Source organism: Spea bombifrons, chromosome 9, assembly GCF_027358695.1.
Source record: "Spea bombifrons isolate aSpeBom1 chromosome 9, aSpeBom1.2.pri, whole genome shotgun sequence".
Taxonomy (NCBI): Eukaryota; Metazoa; Chordata; class Amphibia; order Anura; family Pelobatidae; genus Spea; species Spea bombifrons.
In genome coordinates this window covers 19,878,808-19,893,196 of record NC_071095.1, presented here as the reverse complement: position 1 = coordinate 19,893,196, position 14,389 = coordinate 19,878,808, and the positions used below count along the sequence as shown (strand labels likewise).

The window sequence follows — 14,389 nt, the reverse complement described above, 5'->3', positions numbered from 1 at the left end:
CGTTTATTTTTATGCTGCTCTTAGAATGACAGAGGGAAGGAGTGAACATTTTGAAGACTATTTATACACTACGTGTTTTAACGCACCCCTTATGTCCTATTACCTTTATCTTGGTAGATAAAGCTGTCAAAAGCAAGCTGCACTCGGATCACTTTCGTTTCATGCAACCCATGTGTTCTCCTGGGTATTCTGTGACACTAGGAAATATCTTATGCTTGTAATTGCTAGTTTTCCTCTGGGTACATGTCCACATCCTTCAAGGCATGGACGTGGAAATGTGTAGAAAAGAGGAAAGGAAAAGAATATGGCACAAAGACAAAGAAGATAGGGTTTTGGACAAAAGGTGATGAGAAACAAGCCTGGTGGGAACCATGGCAGGTGTTTCATAGCAATTATACATTGGGGTATGGAAAGGTCCAGTCCGTAGTGGAAATTATTTCAAAGCCACATGCCTCGCTCCAGGGCATTTCTGTTATGTATGGGTATCTGGGCATTTACAACGATTTTCAAGAAAGTAACAAAGGAAGTCCAAGCAATGGACAGGGTCGTCGTTAGAAATGCACTGGAAGGATGACCTCCAAGCCACGTGCAACATAAGAACCCATGACAACGTGGCTATAGAGGCCCAATTCCAACGCATTCTTTGAGGCAACTCAGATTTTTCCCTCACTTTAATTTGGCTAATCTCAGCTTGGCTCTTAGTAAATGTTAAGCAAAACACGGTTGCCTTCACAGCATTTAGTCAACTAAATTCATCTATGAAAGCCACGTATAACTTATAGAGATAATTAGAGAGCAGTAAACCTTTTCACGCAAGAAAGCTGAGGTCTGTTGGAAAAGGTGGCAAACTAGCAAATCTACATACATCCTTAAGAGGTTCTTAAGCAGAACTTAAGTTTTACTTTGTTCTCCAGCAGGCAGCTGGTACCAATAACTCCCGTGGCCCAGACACTTGTATTAAGAATGATTATCAGGGCACTCTTGCTCACTGCTTAGCAAATTAACTATCCTAATAGTGCCCTTGTAGCTGTTTCTAACCAGTCACTGGCACAGATAGATGGGACTTTACGCCAAGCCAGTGAGGGCCAAACTTCTCATAAGTCACACCAGGGAGCTGCCCAATGACCGGCTAATTAAAGGATGCCATGATTTAATGGGGCATTGCTAAAATGAGTCCTGTCTCACACATGATCCAACTGCAATGTATTTTTAATATTAATTTCTATTTTAATTTAGGAGAGGGGCTCTAAATCTGTGTATGGGGACCCCTGGGATGTCAAATATGTAATTTTCCTAAAAATTTTTATATATATATATATATATATATATATATATATTTCAAAATATAAAAGTATCATCTGGTATATTTCCAGATGATACATGCATATTTGGATATCTAACAAGTTTTCTACAGGGAACAAAAAACATTTCCTACTAAATTTTGGGGTGATCATCCAACACAGATTTCTAGTTGATTTTTTGTGACACCTATCTACAGGGCCGGCCGAAGACTTAATGCCGCCTGGGGCGAAGTTTAAAACGCCGCCCCCCCCCGGCGACGCTGGGGGGCGGCATTTTAAACTTCGCCGATGCCATAATCTACGACCCCCCCCCCCCCGGTACTTACCTTTAAACAGTCCTGCGGCGAGTCTCCCTGCTCTGCCACGGTGCCGGCTTGTAATGCTGAGCGCCGGAAATTGACGTCACTTCCGGCGCTCTGCATTACAAGCCGGCACCGGGACCGAACAGGGAGACTCGCCGCAGAGGAGAGAGAGAGAGGGGCGCCGAGCGGGTAAGCGAAAACCACTCAGTGCCCCCTCTCTCTCCTCCGCTTCAAAAAAAAAAAAAAAAAAAAGCGCTTGGGGCGGCAAAGTGCCGCCCCTTCTAAAGTGCCGCCTGGGACAATTGCCCCAGTCTGCCCCATTATAGGGCCGGCCCTGCCTATCTATTTATATATATATATATATATATATAATGTAAATATATATATATATATATATATATATATAATGTAAATATCATGCATATATATATATACACTCCCAGGTGCTATTTGCATCCATGGTCAGTGCCGATTACTCCGTACTAAACAAAAGTGATTTCTCAAATGTCAGTAACGTCGTCATTGGAATTGCCTTATCCTCCCACAAGATAAAACCAGAGGAACAAACACAGCGCTTCCCTACAGCAATAGAATACATTTCACAGAGGAGCACAAAAGGGTGATAAATCAGCCAGGATAACAGAATCTTTTGATCTAGAGAAGGTAAACAAAATAACAAAAAAAAAATTGGAGGTGACATTAGGCGATGACGGTGATGCGATCCTAGAAGACATGGAGGGTGTAGCCAATCTCGCTGGAAGCATCAGTGTTTATGAAATGTGAAGGAATATAGGAAGGGTATTTGGGTATAAATAACATGGTTTTGGTAAATAGCTGGTGTGGTGCAGTAAAAGTGGTGCTATAGTCAGTAATGGAATGTTTTTGCTAGCTTGGGTGTATACATTTATTATGTTGACATGCATAGCCTTTTTTCAGATTTATGTATGAATGAAATATAGAAACAAAGAACTTGAGGAAGGATCAGACCCATCCGGCCCATCTAGTCTGCCCGTTTTTCCTGATTCCGACCTTGATCAGCCCTTGGTCTTATCTTTGATTCAGGAGGTGTATGCCAAACAAATGCATGTTAAATTCCCTTGTCTTGTTTACTGAATTCCACTGGGTGTGTGTGTGTGTATAATATATACAGTGCCCTCCACGAATATTGGCACCCTTGTTAAATATGAGCCAAGTTCCAGTCGACTGGAATTGTTATGAATCAACCTGGAAGAGGACGTGTGTCTATACTGTCTCAACACACTGTGAAGAGGATGGCTCTAACGGCCAAGAATCTCTACCAGAGGTTAGTCTCAAATTACAATCCAATTTTACCTCCGTTTCAATTTGACTGACCATTCTAAATCCGTACAATACCATATAGAATCCCTCAGAAATTTGATCCAAGATGCATGAAAACAAGATGCAGATCAGGGATGATGGGATTGGCTGTTTGCATGGTTGCCCAATTGGTGATGGGTAAAGACTTTAAGTGGTTTAATTGCTATAGTAGGTAGAAGTATATGTTTATGCTGTTGTATTCAGAGTATACCTATTTTTTTTAACAATTTGCTCGAATATCTGTAGAGATAAGTAATAATATACTAGATAAGGTATGAAACCGCTTTTTGCAAGCAGATTAGAAGTAGTTGTGAGGTGGCTGCATCCGGACGGGAAATTAGTGGTGAAGATGTAATACAAGTCCTGCAGGGGTAACTAGTATTCCTGAATATATTCTGTCCGGCGGTCAGCTTACTCACAAAAGGGGGGACTGTGGAAGAATACAGGATGATCTATGTCCCATATTCTGTTCTCCTGAACAGAATATTTCCACTAACTACTGATAACTGTTTGGATACTAAGCACAAGGTTTGTCTGGATACATCATCCTGACCTTCTTCGCTATTAGTTGTGTAAATATGTTTACTAATAAGGGCATAGAACTATTTTATATATTATGATTGGTTTAGGATAGGGCGTTATTTCCGGTATGATTTTATAAATATATCCATAATGTGTCACAATAAACAGGAATCTATTATACAAACACTTTTGTCTGTGTGTGCGATTTCTCACTGGCCGATCAGGATACAGTTGGAACCCCAAGGTATAGAAGTGCTCGGAAGTTCTCCGACACTATCGAATATCAACACATATTACATGAACACCTGCCAGAAAGCTTTAAATGGACCATGGAAGGATCTTCCAGCAGCACAACGAGCCAAAGCATGCATCAAAATCAATACAAAGAACCTTTACGACCCATAAAATCGAGGCCCTGCCATGGTCGTCCCGGTCCCCTGACGTGAACACCACAGAAAACCTGTGGGGTGAACGGACGAGAAGAGTTCACCAGCATCTACCTTGAAATGTGAAGCTTCTGGAGAGATTCTGTATGGAGGAATAGTGTCAGCTCCATCGCCGTGTATTCTCCAACCTCATTATAGGAAAAGACTCAGAGCTGTGTCTGACCGGTTTGGCGGTCTTTGCAATTGTTAGATATCCATGAGAACAGAGTATTTTTGTCTTTTTTTAAGAAAAAGATGCAAATGTTACAAAATTTCACAGCTGCCTTTGCTCGTATTTACCAAAACTGGTAAATTAATCAATATTAGCTGAAGGCACTGTATGAATATAATCAATAGAAGATGTTTGTAATGTTTGTGCGGACTCAACTTATTAACACCAGTATTGGTTAGACTGGGTGTTACCGGGGGAAAATAAGTCATATTTTTCTTTTATACCGGAAAACGTTCAATTTTCTTCATTAATCAAATAATCCTATGAAAACGTTGCGTTACTAAAAACATGTGGATTACCAGAAAGATATGTTAGTTCAGATATCCTTAAACAAACCTGTTCTAGATCACACATGCCTGTCGCGTACTGTACGCGCAGAAAGATCTGTTCGTGTGGGAATGTTCCCAATTAAGTGCTAATTGAGTTGCGAAATGTTGTATGGCAATTTATGGAGATTATAGCAGCGCTAGTAGGAATGCATAAAATGCTAGCCCCTCGGGTTTGGCTATTAAAATCTGTATGATCCAGATAAGGTTGATAAGTAGACGTGTGTATATATTTGTCCAAAACGGGGCACGTATGTTTGGGAGGGTGGCAAGGGGAGGAAAGGGGCAGAGGTGGACCCAGAAGTGGACGGGACATTAGGAAACCTGGCTTGAGGGTTGTGGTAAAAGGCGCAGAGCGGTAGGACTGGCCCAAGAAGTGGGTGGGATTGGGACATGACCGCCTGTTTGCCTTACTCGAATACCAAGGAGGTAAAGTGGGATTCTGTGGAATCCCAGATCTCGGTGCGCTCTGGGCCATCATCTGTATGGGAGCTTCTATGCCATTGAGAATCTGAATGGAAGATCTTTCCCTCATTCAAGATTTCACTCTTGGGGATTAAAACATAATGGCATTGTTGCTAAGGACATATCACGTGACCAGATGCCCACTGCGGCATTGGCACTAAGGTTTGAGACTTTAATCCCCTTAATTAATATACTTGAGACAAGGCGAACGAGGAAGATGTTAAGCATCAGTCATGCTAATTACATCTCTGAGCACCCCTTGGCTCCTGAAAAAGATACCTTATGCAATTTGTAGATACTAGGAATTGACTTGTTTTCAGTCCACCAATTTAATTCACTGTATTAACCTCTACCCCTTCTGGTGGAAGGATGTCCCATTTATCTACCACCCTCTCTGCAAAATAAAAAAAAAAAACACATAATATGGTTTATTTGCTATGGTAGATATGGTAGAGAGACAAATTAATGGGTCTTGGTGGAATGGCGTTGTTACATAGTTGCTACATCGTTACATAGTTGACATTTTATTATTAAATCATATACATTGTTGATTTGTTGATACATTAAGATTTTTATACTTTTATATATATATACCGTATTTGCTCGATTATAAGACGAGGTTTTTTCCAGAGCAAATGCTCTGAAAAATACCCCTCGTCTTATAATCGGGGTCGTCTTCTCAGACCCCCCAAAAAATGTCTGCTGGGGCCATGCTGCTTACCGGTCGCGAGCAGCGTCTCTTCTGTTAGAAGCAGGAGGACAGGAAGCTTGCAGCGTCCTCACAGAGCTCTATCTCCCCCTCCCTCCTCTGGGGGCGGGGCCAGAGAAGTTGCTCTACAGCCGGTCCCCTGCAGAAGTCTTCGAGTGAGAGATCTGCAGTTCAGGTAAGGGGGTGGGGGAGGGTTTTTGGGTAAGTATGTGTGATTAATGTGTGTTTAATGTGTGAAGTATGTGTGATTAATGGAATGAATGAGTATTTAAATGTGTTTGTGTGTGATAGCATGGATGTGTAAGGGGGGTGGGGGTTGTAGCATGGCATAGGGAGGCTGTAATCCCACTACTATCATCCCCAGGTTCCAGCATGTACTGGCTGCCTTGGCTTGATAGGAGTGTGATTGCTGTTAGCAGTTTGATATATATATATCAAACTGCTAACAGCAATCACACTCCTATCAAGCCAAGGCAGCCAGTACATGCTGGGTTAAAAGGCATATCATGGGGCTGAGTGGCATATAGGGGGTTAAAATGCATTTCTGGACCTCCAGAAATGCATTTTAACCCCCTATATGCCACTCAGCCCCATGATATGCCTATATACCTCCAGAAATGCATTTTAACCCCCTATATGCCACTCAGCCCCATGATATGCCTTTTAACTCCCTATATGCCAGAGTGGCATATAGGGGTATAAGGCATATCATGGGGCAGAGTGGCAAATAGGGGGGTATAAAGCATTTCTGGGGGCAGAGTGGCATAACTGGGGGGGGCAGGTTGGCAAATAAAAGGAAATTTAAAAAATATATTTTTCTCAATCATAGCTTTTATTAAACATGAAAAAATAATTTACATGAATTAATATTTACTGGTAAAACTTTTTTCCTATAGGGTCGTCTTATATTCAGGCTTTTTGTTTTTTTCCTAAATTAATATTTTGATTTTGGGGGGTCGTCTTATAATCGGGGTCGTCTTATAATCGAGCAAATACGGTATATATTTCAGTTTTGAAAGATTTTTTTTTAACATGTCGTCATTAATACTTTAATGAAATTATCACCTTTTTTTAAAAAAAAAATTATATCTGGGTCTCGAGGAAAATATCACAGTTGAGGCTTTTTATGAATCTATTTATGCCTTCTAATAACGGAATTCTCTAAATCATACCTATTTCTCAAATATATATTTTTTTATTATAAAAATAGTTATTCTAACATCAAATTTAATAGTTTAAAAATCTAAAAAAATAGGTGGGGGGTCATCATTAACAGCATGTTTTAAACAGTATCCTTTATATACTATATATATATATATATTTTCCTGCTGAAATCCTTAGATTTTCTAAAATGGATTTTTTATTTTATTTAACAAAAATGTTTAGATGATAGGTTTATGATCTTTAATGCTTAGCTACCATTAGCTTGTATTTGATTTTCTGTCCCCTTTAAGGAGACGTATTCATGTGCAGGCAGCATTTACATAGCAGAGCTACTGTAAATGGGTCAAAGCCACATTCCTGTATCGTAGGATTACGGAGATGCAATGTGGTTGAAACCATAGCTGCTGCGGAGGTGGGATGTGCGCCGTACCATAAAATTAGAATTAGAGGCCGAGACGCTGCCTTTTGTTCTGTTCTTTTTTGCGAATGTACAATTTTAAGAACCAACTAAAATAAATGAAATGTTAATGTATCATCGTCTAGTTTAACACTCGATATTTTGACATTCCGCAAGCAACACCACTGCTATTATCTGTTGGAACACGTCCCCGTGACAGCATGTAGCTCAAGCAGAATTAATTGGGTAACAAAGAAGGCTGCAGTTTGGTGCCTCGGAAATCAGCATGTAAACTAGGCAGCCTGCGATCCTCGTTCCTGCTTATATTTTCCCCCAGTGCTATTTCGAGGAAGGTCTTTCCCAGCCGACGTGGTGCAAGCACAGCGATAGAATGTGAAGAATTGGCATTCGCGCTTCATATATTCATATATGAATAAAATAAAAAAAGAACAAACTCCTTGGCTAAAATCAGAGAGATTGCTGTTGTCTTCATTATATTTTTTTTTTTTTGAGAATATTAAAAATATATATTAGCCCAATTAGTAAATGTACTTCAATAGCCAGGGCAAAATACATTAGTGGAAACGAGCAGGGCCAGCACAACGTTACAGGCAGCCACGGAGGCTGCCTGGAGGGGGCGCCACAACCAGGTCCTCTCCAATGCTATTAAGTGCCTAGGGAGATGGAAACCCTTGGATAAGCCACTAACAGAGTCTTTGAGTCACAGAAAACCTTGCCTACCTCAAAACCTTTGCCTATGATGTCATATCCCAGCACCCTGTGCCTACGGAGGCCTGTACCAAGCCTCCAACGAGCAATCTGGCAGGCCAGGGAGAAGAGATGTCTCCAGTAACTGTCCCATTGGGCAGTGGCACAACGGGGGGTCCTGATCTGTCCCCTGGTTTTAGGCCAGACTACATCGCTGGGTAATCCCAAAGTTACCCCGGGGAGTAACTGATTTGCAGCCAGTACGCTTTCATAGCAATCTTTGATCCTTTGATGTCGGCTCTTCCGATCATTGTGGAGCAGAATAACATTTTGTTGATGGCTAATGTATATATTTCATGTTGTTACCTGTTACCACGCTGGGGATTTTAGACAGGAAGCTTTTTACGGTTCGGATGGGCACCCCTCCAGCTTTATCATCTTGCATCCGTGTGATGATATCTTCAATCTAGAAAGAAGAATACATATGCGTTTATTCTTTAGAAATCTTTAACATTATTATTAATACCAGAGCTACAATAATATAAATAAACCTTGTTATTCCAAATTCCTTCCTTTGTGTCCATACCAAATAACCTGCCACTTTTCGTGATTCCAACAGTTCTGTTTATTATTATTTTTTTTACCAGTGCATCTTGATATCGCAAACAGGGGGTTACTATACCTCCAAAACTACTTTTTGCTTCTGCTTCTACCGGATATATGTGTTACTAATAATCCTATTTACCGTTCGAGAATAAAGTATTTGGAAAAGCATGTTGTGGACTGTGCTTTTTCAACAGCTTTAGTGGAATCATCCCAAAGAAGACAATGTTCTGAAGCCAGAGCATGGAAATCGATAAGACCTAACCATTTTATTAAAACACTAAATCTTAACTTTTGCCAGCCGAGCCAATTCAATAACAACAAGTGACGACCAAGTAACTGTTAAAAAAAAAAAAAATAGTTATGACTCTTTATGGCAATATATAAAGACATAAATATATTTATATATTAAAACACACGCTCTCTTGTATACGTATTCTGACTGTCTGATGGATAACATGCTCGTGTATACGTACAGGGATTTCTGTACATGAATGGGTAAAGAGACACTGATTAGATAATAAATGCATTAAAAAAAAAACAGACTACTACATGCCTTTATAGGAAAACGAGCAGGTGGCCTTAGCTTAAGAAAAAATAGCTTTTTTTTGTCATTTAAAATTAATTTCAGTGTGTACAGGCAGCACTATCGGGAGATGAAGTGCACCGGTTCGCAGCTAAAGACGGAATATATAATTCATCAGACCACATGCTGTGGCTTTGAAATTAGGGTCAAAATAACTATCCAAGACCTAGACATCTGGCAGCTATGTTGTGAGCAAATGTAGTTTAGAATTTGGAGGAAAATAGGAAGATGAGAAGGCTATTAAGACATTAAAACAAATAGAACTAAAAATATCTAATGATAAAAAAAAATATTATATAAATATTTCCCCGTTTAATAAATTATTAAATTCTGTGGTGAAATTGGGGAGAATTGGGGACTAGCATAAGATTGGGATGGAAACAGAACCTAAAAAGCTTATCTAATATAGCACTGCTTATGTAGTGTTGATATAAATTTATTTAAAATATGGAAAAATTATTAAATATTTTTTTTAGCCAAATCTGGTAATTATAGACTTATTTCAAAGTGTCATTTTACCTAATTTACTTTTCTTTCCATTGCGAACATAGTACTATTTTGGGGTTTTTACATCACATGAATTTATACTGTGTCAATAACCAGAATAAAATCACTGACCAACCAGGCCCTCCCTTGAACATTGCATAAATTAATATAAAGTAGAATGTTTTTTCAAGATGCTCACCCATCAGCGACCCAATCCCTCTACCCCTCTTTTATCCTTCATGCCCCTCTTTTCCAGGAGCTCAGAATGTTTGCCGGGTAAGCGTGTATTGCGGTGTTCTACAGCCCTAAACATCACGATGGATACCAGCCGCAATGAAAACTTTAATCCAAGGCCGTTATTTTTATTATTTGAGTAATACTCACTCTTTTCTAAATGCCGTGGAATGGGATAAACTGTTTATTATGAGATTGTACAGTAACATCTTTATTACGGGATACACTAATATATTTCGTCTGTCTTTGCATAGAATGGGCAAAGAATACGGAACATTTTAATACAATTCAGTAGCTCACCAGAAAGACAATTTGTTTTTCTTTCTTCAACTATTAATTTTGAATAATACAAAAAGTTCTTTTGAAATGAGCCTCAACAAGACAGTGACTGCAAATATATATATATATATATATATATAATATATATATATATATATATAATATATATATATATATATATATATAATATATATATATATATATATATATATACACACACATACACATACACACACACATACACATACACACACACACACACACTAAAAAGTCAGACTGCAACGTGATCCTTTGACTGTTGGCTATTAATCATTTTCACATCTTTTCATGGATGGCTGAAATTAATTTTGCTAAGTCTTGACGCCGACACTATCTTTCTACAATTTGTAAGATCCACAGAGACATAGATGAGATGTAATTAGCTTCGCATTTCATACGGCATGCAACTGATCTGATTACTGAAAGCACCTCGATGTTGAGAAAATTAAGAATCCAAATGAAGGACTTTTTTGGTGGGGGGGGGAATGCGACTTCTGCAATTGAATTTGCCACTTACTTCATTATACTTATTCAAGTAGTTTTTTAAATTGAATTGGAGTTCACAACTAACTAGGTTTTAAACACTTTGGTTCTTCAGGGCAGCCTGTCCAGAAACGTGTAGAATAATACACACTATTAATGTCTTAACATTAAGATGCCCACTCCTAAGGGTATACTCCAGCCATCACTTTAATGCAAATAATAGCCGAGAGGGCACTTTAAATTTGTGGTGTACCCCTTGAAAATTCATGGGGGGATTCTGGATGTATTTTTATTTCACTCTTTGTACAAGGCCACTTGGCGTGAATTGCCCCCTGGTGCAGAAAATTGGTGAGACTTTCGTCAGGGAAAACTGGTGGGACATAAGAATGACCTCCTCGCCAATGTACACAAGTGAGGGGAGATGGGTTTTAAACCCCGTTACCCCACTGTACATACCTATGAAAGGACTTAGCTCCCATCGGCTCTTTGGGGTTCACACCGACATTTAGGTAGATATAGGCATGGTCTTTGGGTTGAGTTAGTAAGCTACCATGCACCATGGAGGCTAGTCCTACTAAACTGCTGTCTCTTTTTATTGCTGGGAGAATGTATCACTCAGCATATTTAACAAGAATGTTTATTTCTTCTATCCAATTCTTTATAATATATAATATTTTATAGAAAAAACATTTTGACGATATCTATGGGAATATCTGCCCAAAGCTTGAAATATTATTGTACGCAATCATGCCTATATGAAATATTTAATTTGCTGAAGGTGCTGTAAATCAGATGGAATTAAAAAAAATAAATAAAAAAAACAGACTTAATGAAACTACTGCAGGAATGCCTAGAATAAATGAGTTATCTCTGGCTTGTATCGTAACATTGTGAATACCTCTTCCTCTGAATTACGTGAGAAGGTATTCCTGCTTGGCTTGTAAATCAGAAGAGGTGATAAAAGAGGAAGGAGGGGCAGATCTGGATAACCTAACATTGAGTCACTGATTGCGCAAGCAGAAAGCCCTTTCCATGCTATAAACATCGGCAGATGCAGATGTTTCCATGGTAACGGCAAAGACGGCTTTTTTTTTTTTTTTTTTTTAATGGCAATAGGCGCACCCTTGGCAAAAACAGCCAGGGCCCCTTTTCACTGTAAGCCAGGGTCAAGCAGTAGAACAAAAAGGGACCGACAAAGAATGGGAAACCACGGCCGTCACAGATTAACCTTACAGTCATTAGATATATTTAACCCTTTAATGGAAGATTTGTGCTTTTTTACAATTCATATAATAGAACGTGAGAGAATAATATGAACAGGTGCGAGAGTACACCAGGTGTTGCCCTCCTGATGGCAGCTTTGTAATTAACCATTTGTTGCCAAACATCAAGCAGAAAAAAAAAGCATGGTAGAACCTATATATTTTTTCCATTACTTCCTGTATGGCTTTTACAGCTGGTACAGGAAATGATGTCAAATGTTCGCTGTGCCAAGGGGCCATCGAGCTTCGAGCAGATGGGTCAAAATAGATTACTGCGAATATCTTGGAAACGTGTCATAAACTACAACAAAGAGTTAGCAAAACATGTAGGGGTTTCCTTGTCATTCATTCATGTTTGACTGCTGAACAATATTGGGGTTAATTAGGCATGTTCTGTAATACTCCTGCTCATGTAACATAATGATTTTACCCACGGGCAATTCGTTAGCTAGTCCTCTTACTACCACTCTACAAATATGCACTGATGATCTTTACGGAAAGCACCGTTACAGAACAGTTTTCCATTACAAAGCACATCTATCCAGCTATCGATACAATGTTTCAGACAATCCGATATATTATAGGATTTCCTCTCCTTTTATTAGTGAAAAAACTGTAAATTGCTGATAGGATTCATGCCTCTAGTAACCCTTTGTAGGACTGGTAAATACATTAGGATTATGTTAGTAATAAATGCTTATTATCCGTGTTCAGCACCATGGACAGCGGACGCACGGTCTATGACTTGCTTATGCACTGGTATAACCCAATGTAAAACAATGTTATGCAATGTAATGCAGAATGAAACGGGGAGGGGGGTCTTAATTCTACGTTACAGAATGCTTACTGCTGCCAACAAAGTGCGTCTAGACACCATTTAATAATATGACACTGACCATTAACATAGCTCAGCTGTCTGACGCATGATACATATCATCAATTTCCTAATTAAAAGTACACTCCAGCCATCATATGCATTTTAATTTGTCTCAATTTCCATTATGTCCTCCTTGCAAATGCCCGGGGGGGGGGGTAGATTCAGCAAAATCCCCCACGTGCATTTATTTGCCCCCTTTGTCTACCTCTCAGCTATTTTCCATCCAGGAGATGTGTTCAGCCTAACGTATCCCCTTTCACATGATGTACTTAGTGACAATGAGAATGCTACAGGCAAGGGTCTACTGAGACCCCCCATGTAAATGCAATCAGTGGCAAAAATTGTCAGACCATTGAGCAGGCTCTCTCTCTCTCTATAGAATCTCTTTAAAGAATGTATATTGAAGTAATCATAAAGGTTTAATCTACGTTTAAGTAGATGTGTTACACAGTATGTAGAACTAAGTTTGTTCCCATATTAAACAACTATTCTTCATTCAGATGCTATCAGATTAATTGAAATCACCGGTGAATGATTTACTCCTAGAATGCGAGGTTCATCTTTGCTTAGTTAACGTTACAGGCAGAGAAGCATTCAGCCTTTGTAAAATATATCCGGTTTACGGGGAGTGGCGGCCAGACCTCAGTCTCTTGGGTTTGTTCCATGTGAACAGACAGGGTGTCAGAGCACAGACCTGAATCTAGAACTATATTTCATTTGACATCGGATGCCTTGCCCATCTCGGTGAGAATGAATCGCGGTGTCTTAGCACTCGATGTGAAAGATCTGGATGGTTTAGCCAAAATCCTTCCACTCTGTAAAGAAAGCAATCAGAAAGTAGCTGGAAGGTAAACACCGTATGTATTTACACAGCAGACAGACTTAATTGCAGCAAGAATGTAGAACAGAGAGATATATGGAACGTAAAGAGCTTTACCTGTAAATTACGTGTTTGCATTGAAATAATTAGCCTGGTAACCACAGACAAAATGTATAACAGCAAAGGGGTTGATGGCGGAAGATAATAAACCATCAGCGAATACCGAAGAAGCATCAGCTTTCAAAACCCAACTCCATTATGAAACCCACTGAGAAAAATACACCTCCCGCGTCGGGAACCTGCTGATTTGTATTTGATGACACACAATAGCCTCAGCCGAGCAAACACTTGATACTGCTCAGTTTTTTTTTTTTTTTGCCATCATCAAAAGGCCTGTTGAATATCACTGCAACGTTATGCCCTAAACTGCTACTTCAATTTAATTTCAAAGCCCTGCTACAAGACGCGGGCCAGCTGGGAGACGTTCAAGATAATGGATATCAAATCAGAAAAGGCATTTACGGGTTGTGTTTTTCGCATAAGCGATGCGCAATTTTAACACACCGTTCCGATGATAGGATATTTCAGTTTGCGTGTTTTGAGCGGTTGCCGTTCATATTCTAGTTCCGCAGTAGCGAGTTGCTTCACGGCTCGAAAATGCTTTGTATTGCGTAAGAAAAACATACCAGGCACGATTTCGAATATATATAGTTAGATGGATGAAGTCTTGAGCGCTATTCCAATAATCGGGTGTGTTTGTGCTTGAATGTCTAACATTCCGATTGTGTGGCATCCGGCTGTTTAATGCAATCCATTTAGAAATGGTTTAAA

At 39.4% G+C, this 14,389-nt stretch overlaps 1 protein-coding gene across 3 annotated transcripts in view; it reads right to left on the bottom strand.

Moving 5' to 3' along the window:
• The window catches only part of RGS6 (regulator of G protein signaling 6), an 82,057-nt gene that overhangs the window by 23,514 nt on the left and 44,154 nt on the right, over positions 1-14,389 (bottom strand). For all 3 annotated transcript variants that reach the window (XM_053475664.1, XM_053475665.1, XM_053475666.1), the window contains exon 3: positions 8,256-8,355. In XM_053475664.1, coding sequence (XP_053331639.1) covers positions 8,256-8,355 — 100 coding nt within the window. The remainder of the gene's footprint in view (positions 1-8,255; positions 8,356-14,389) is intronic.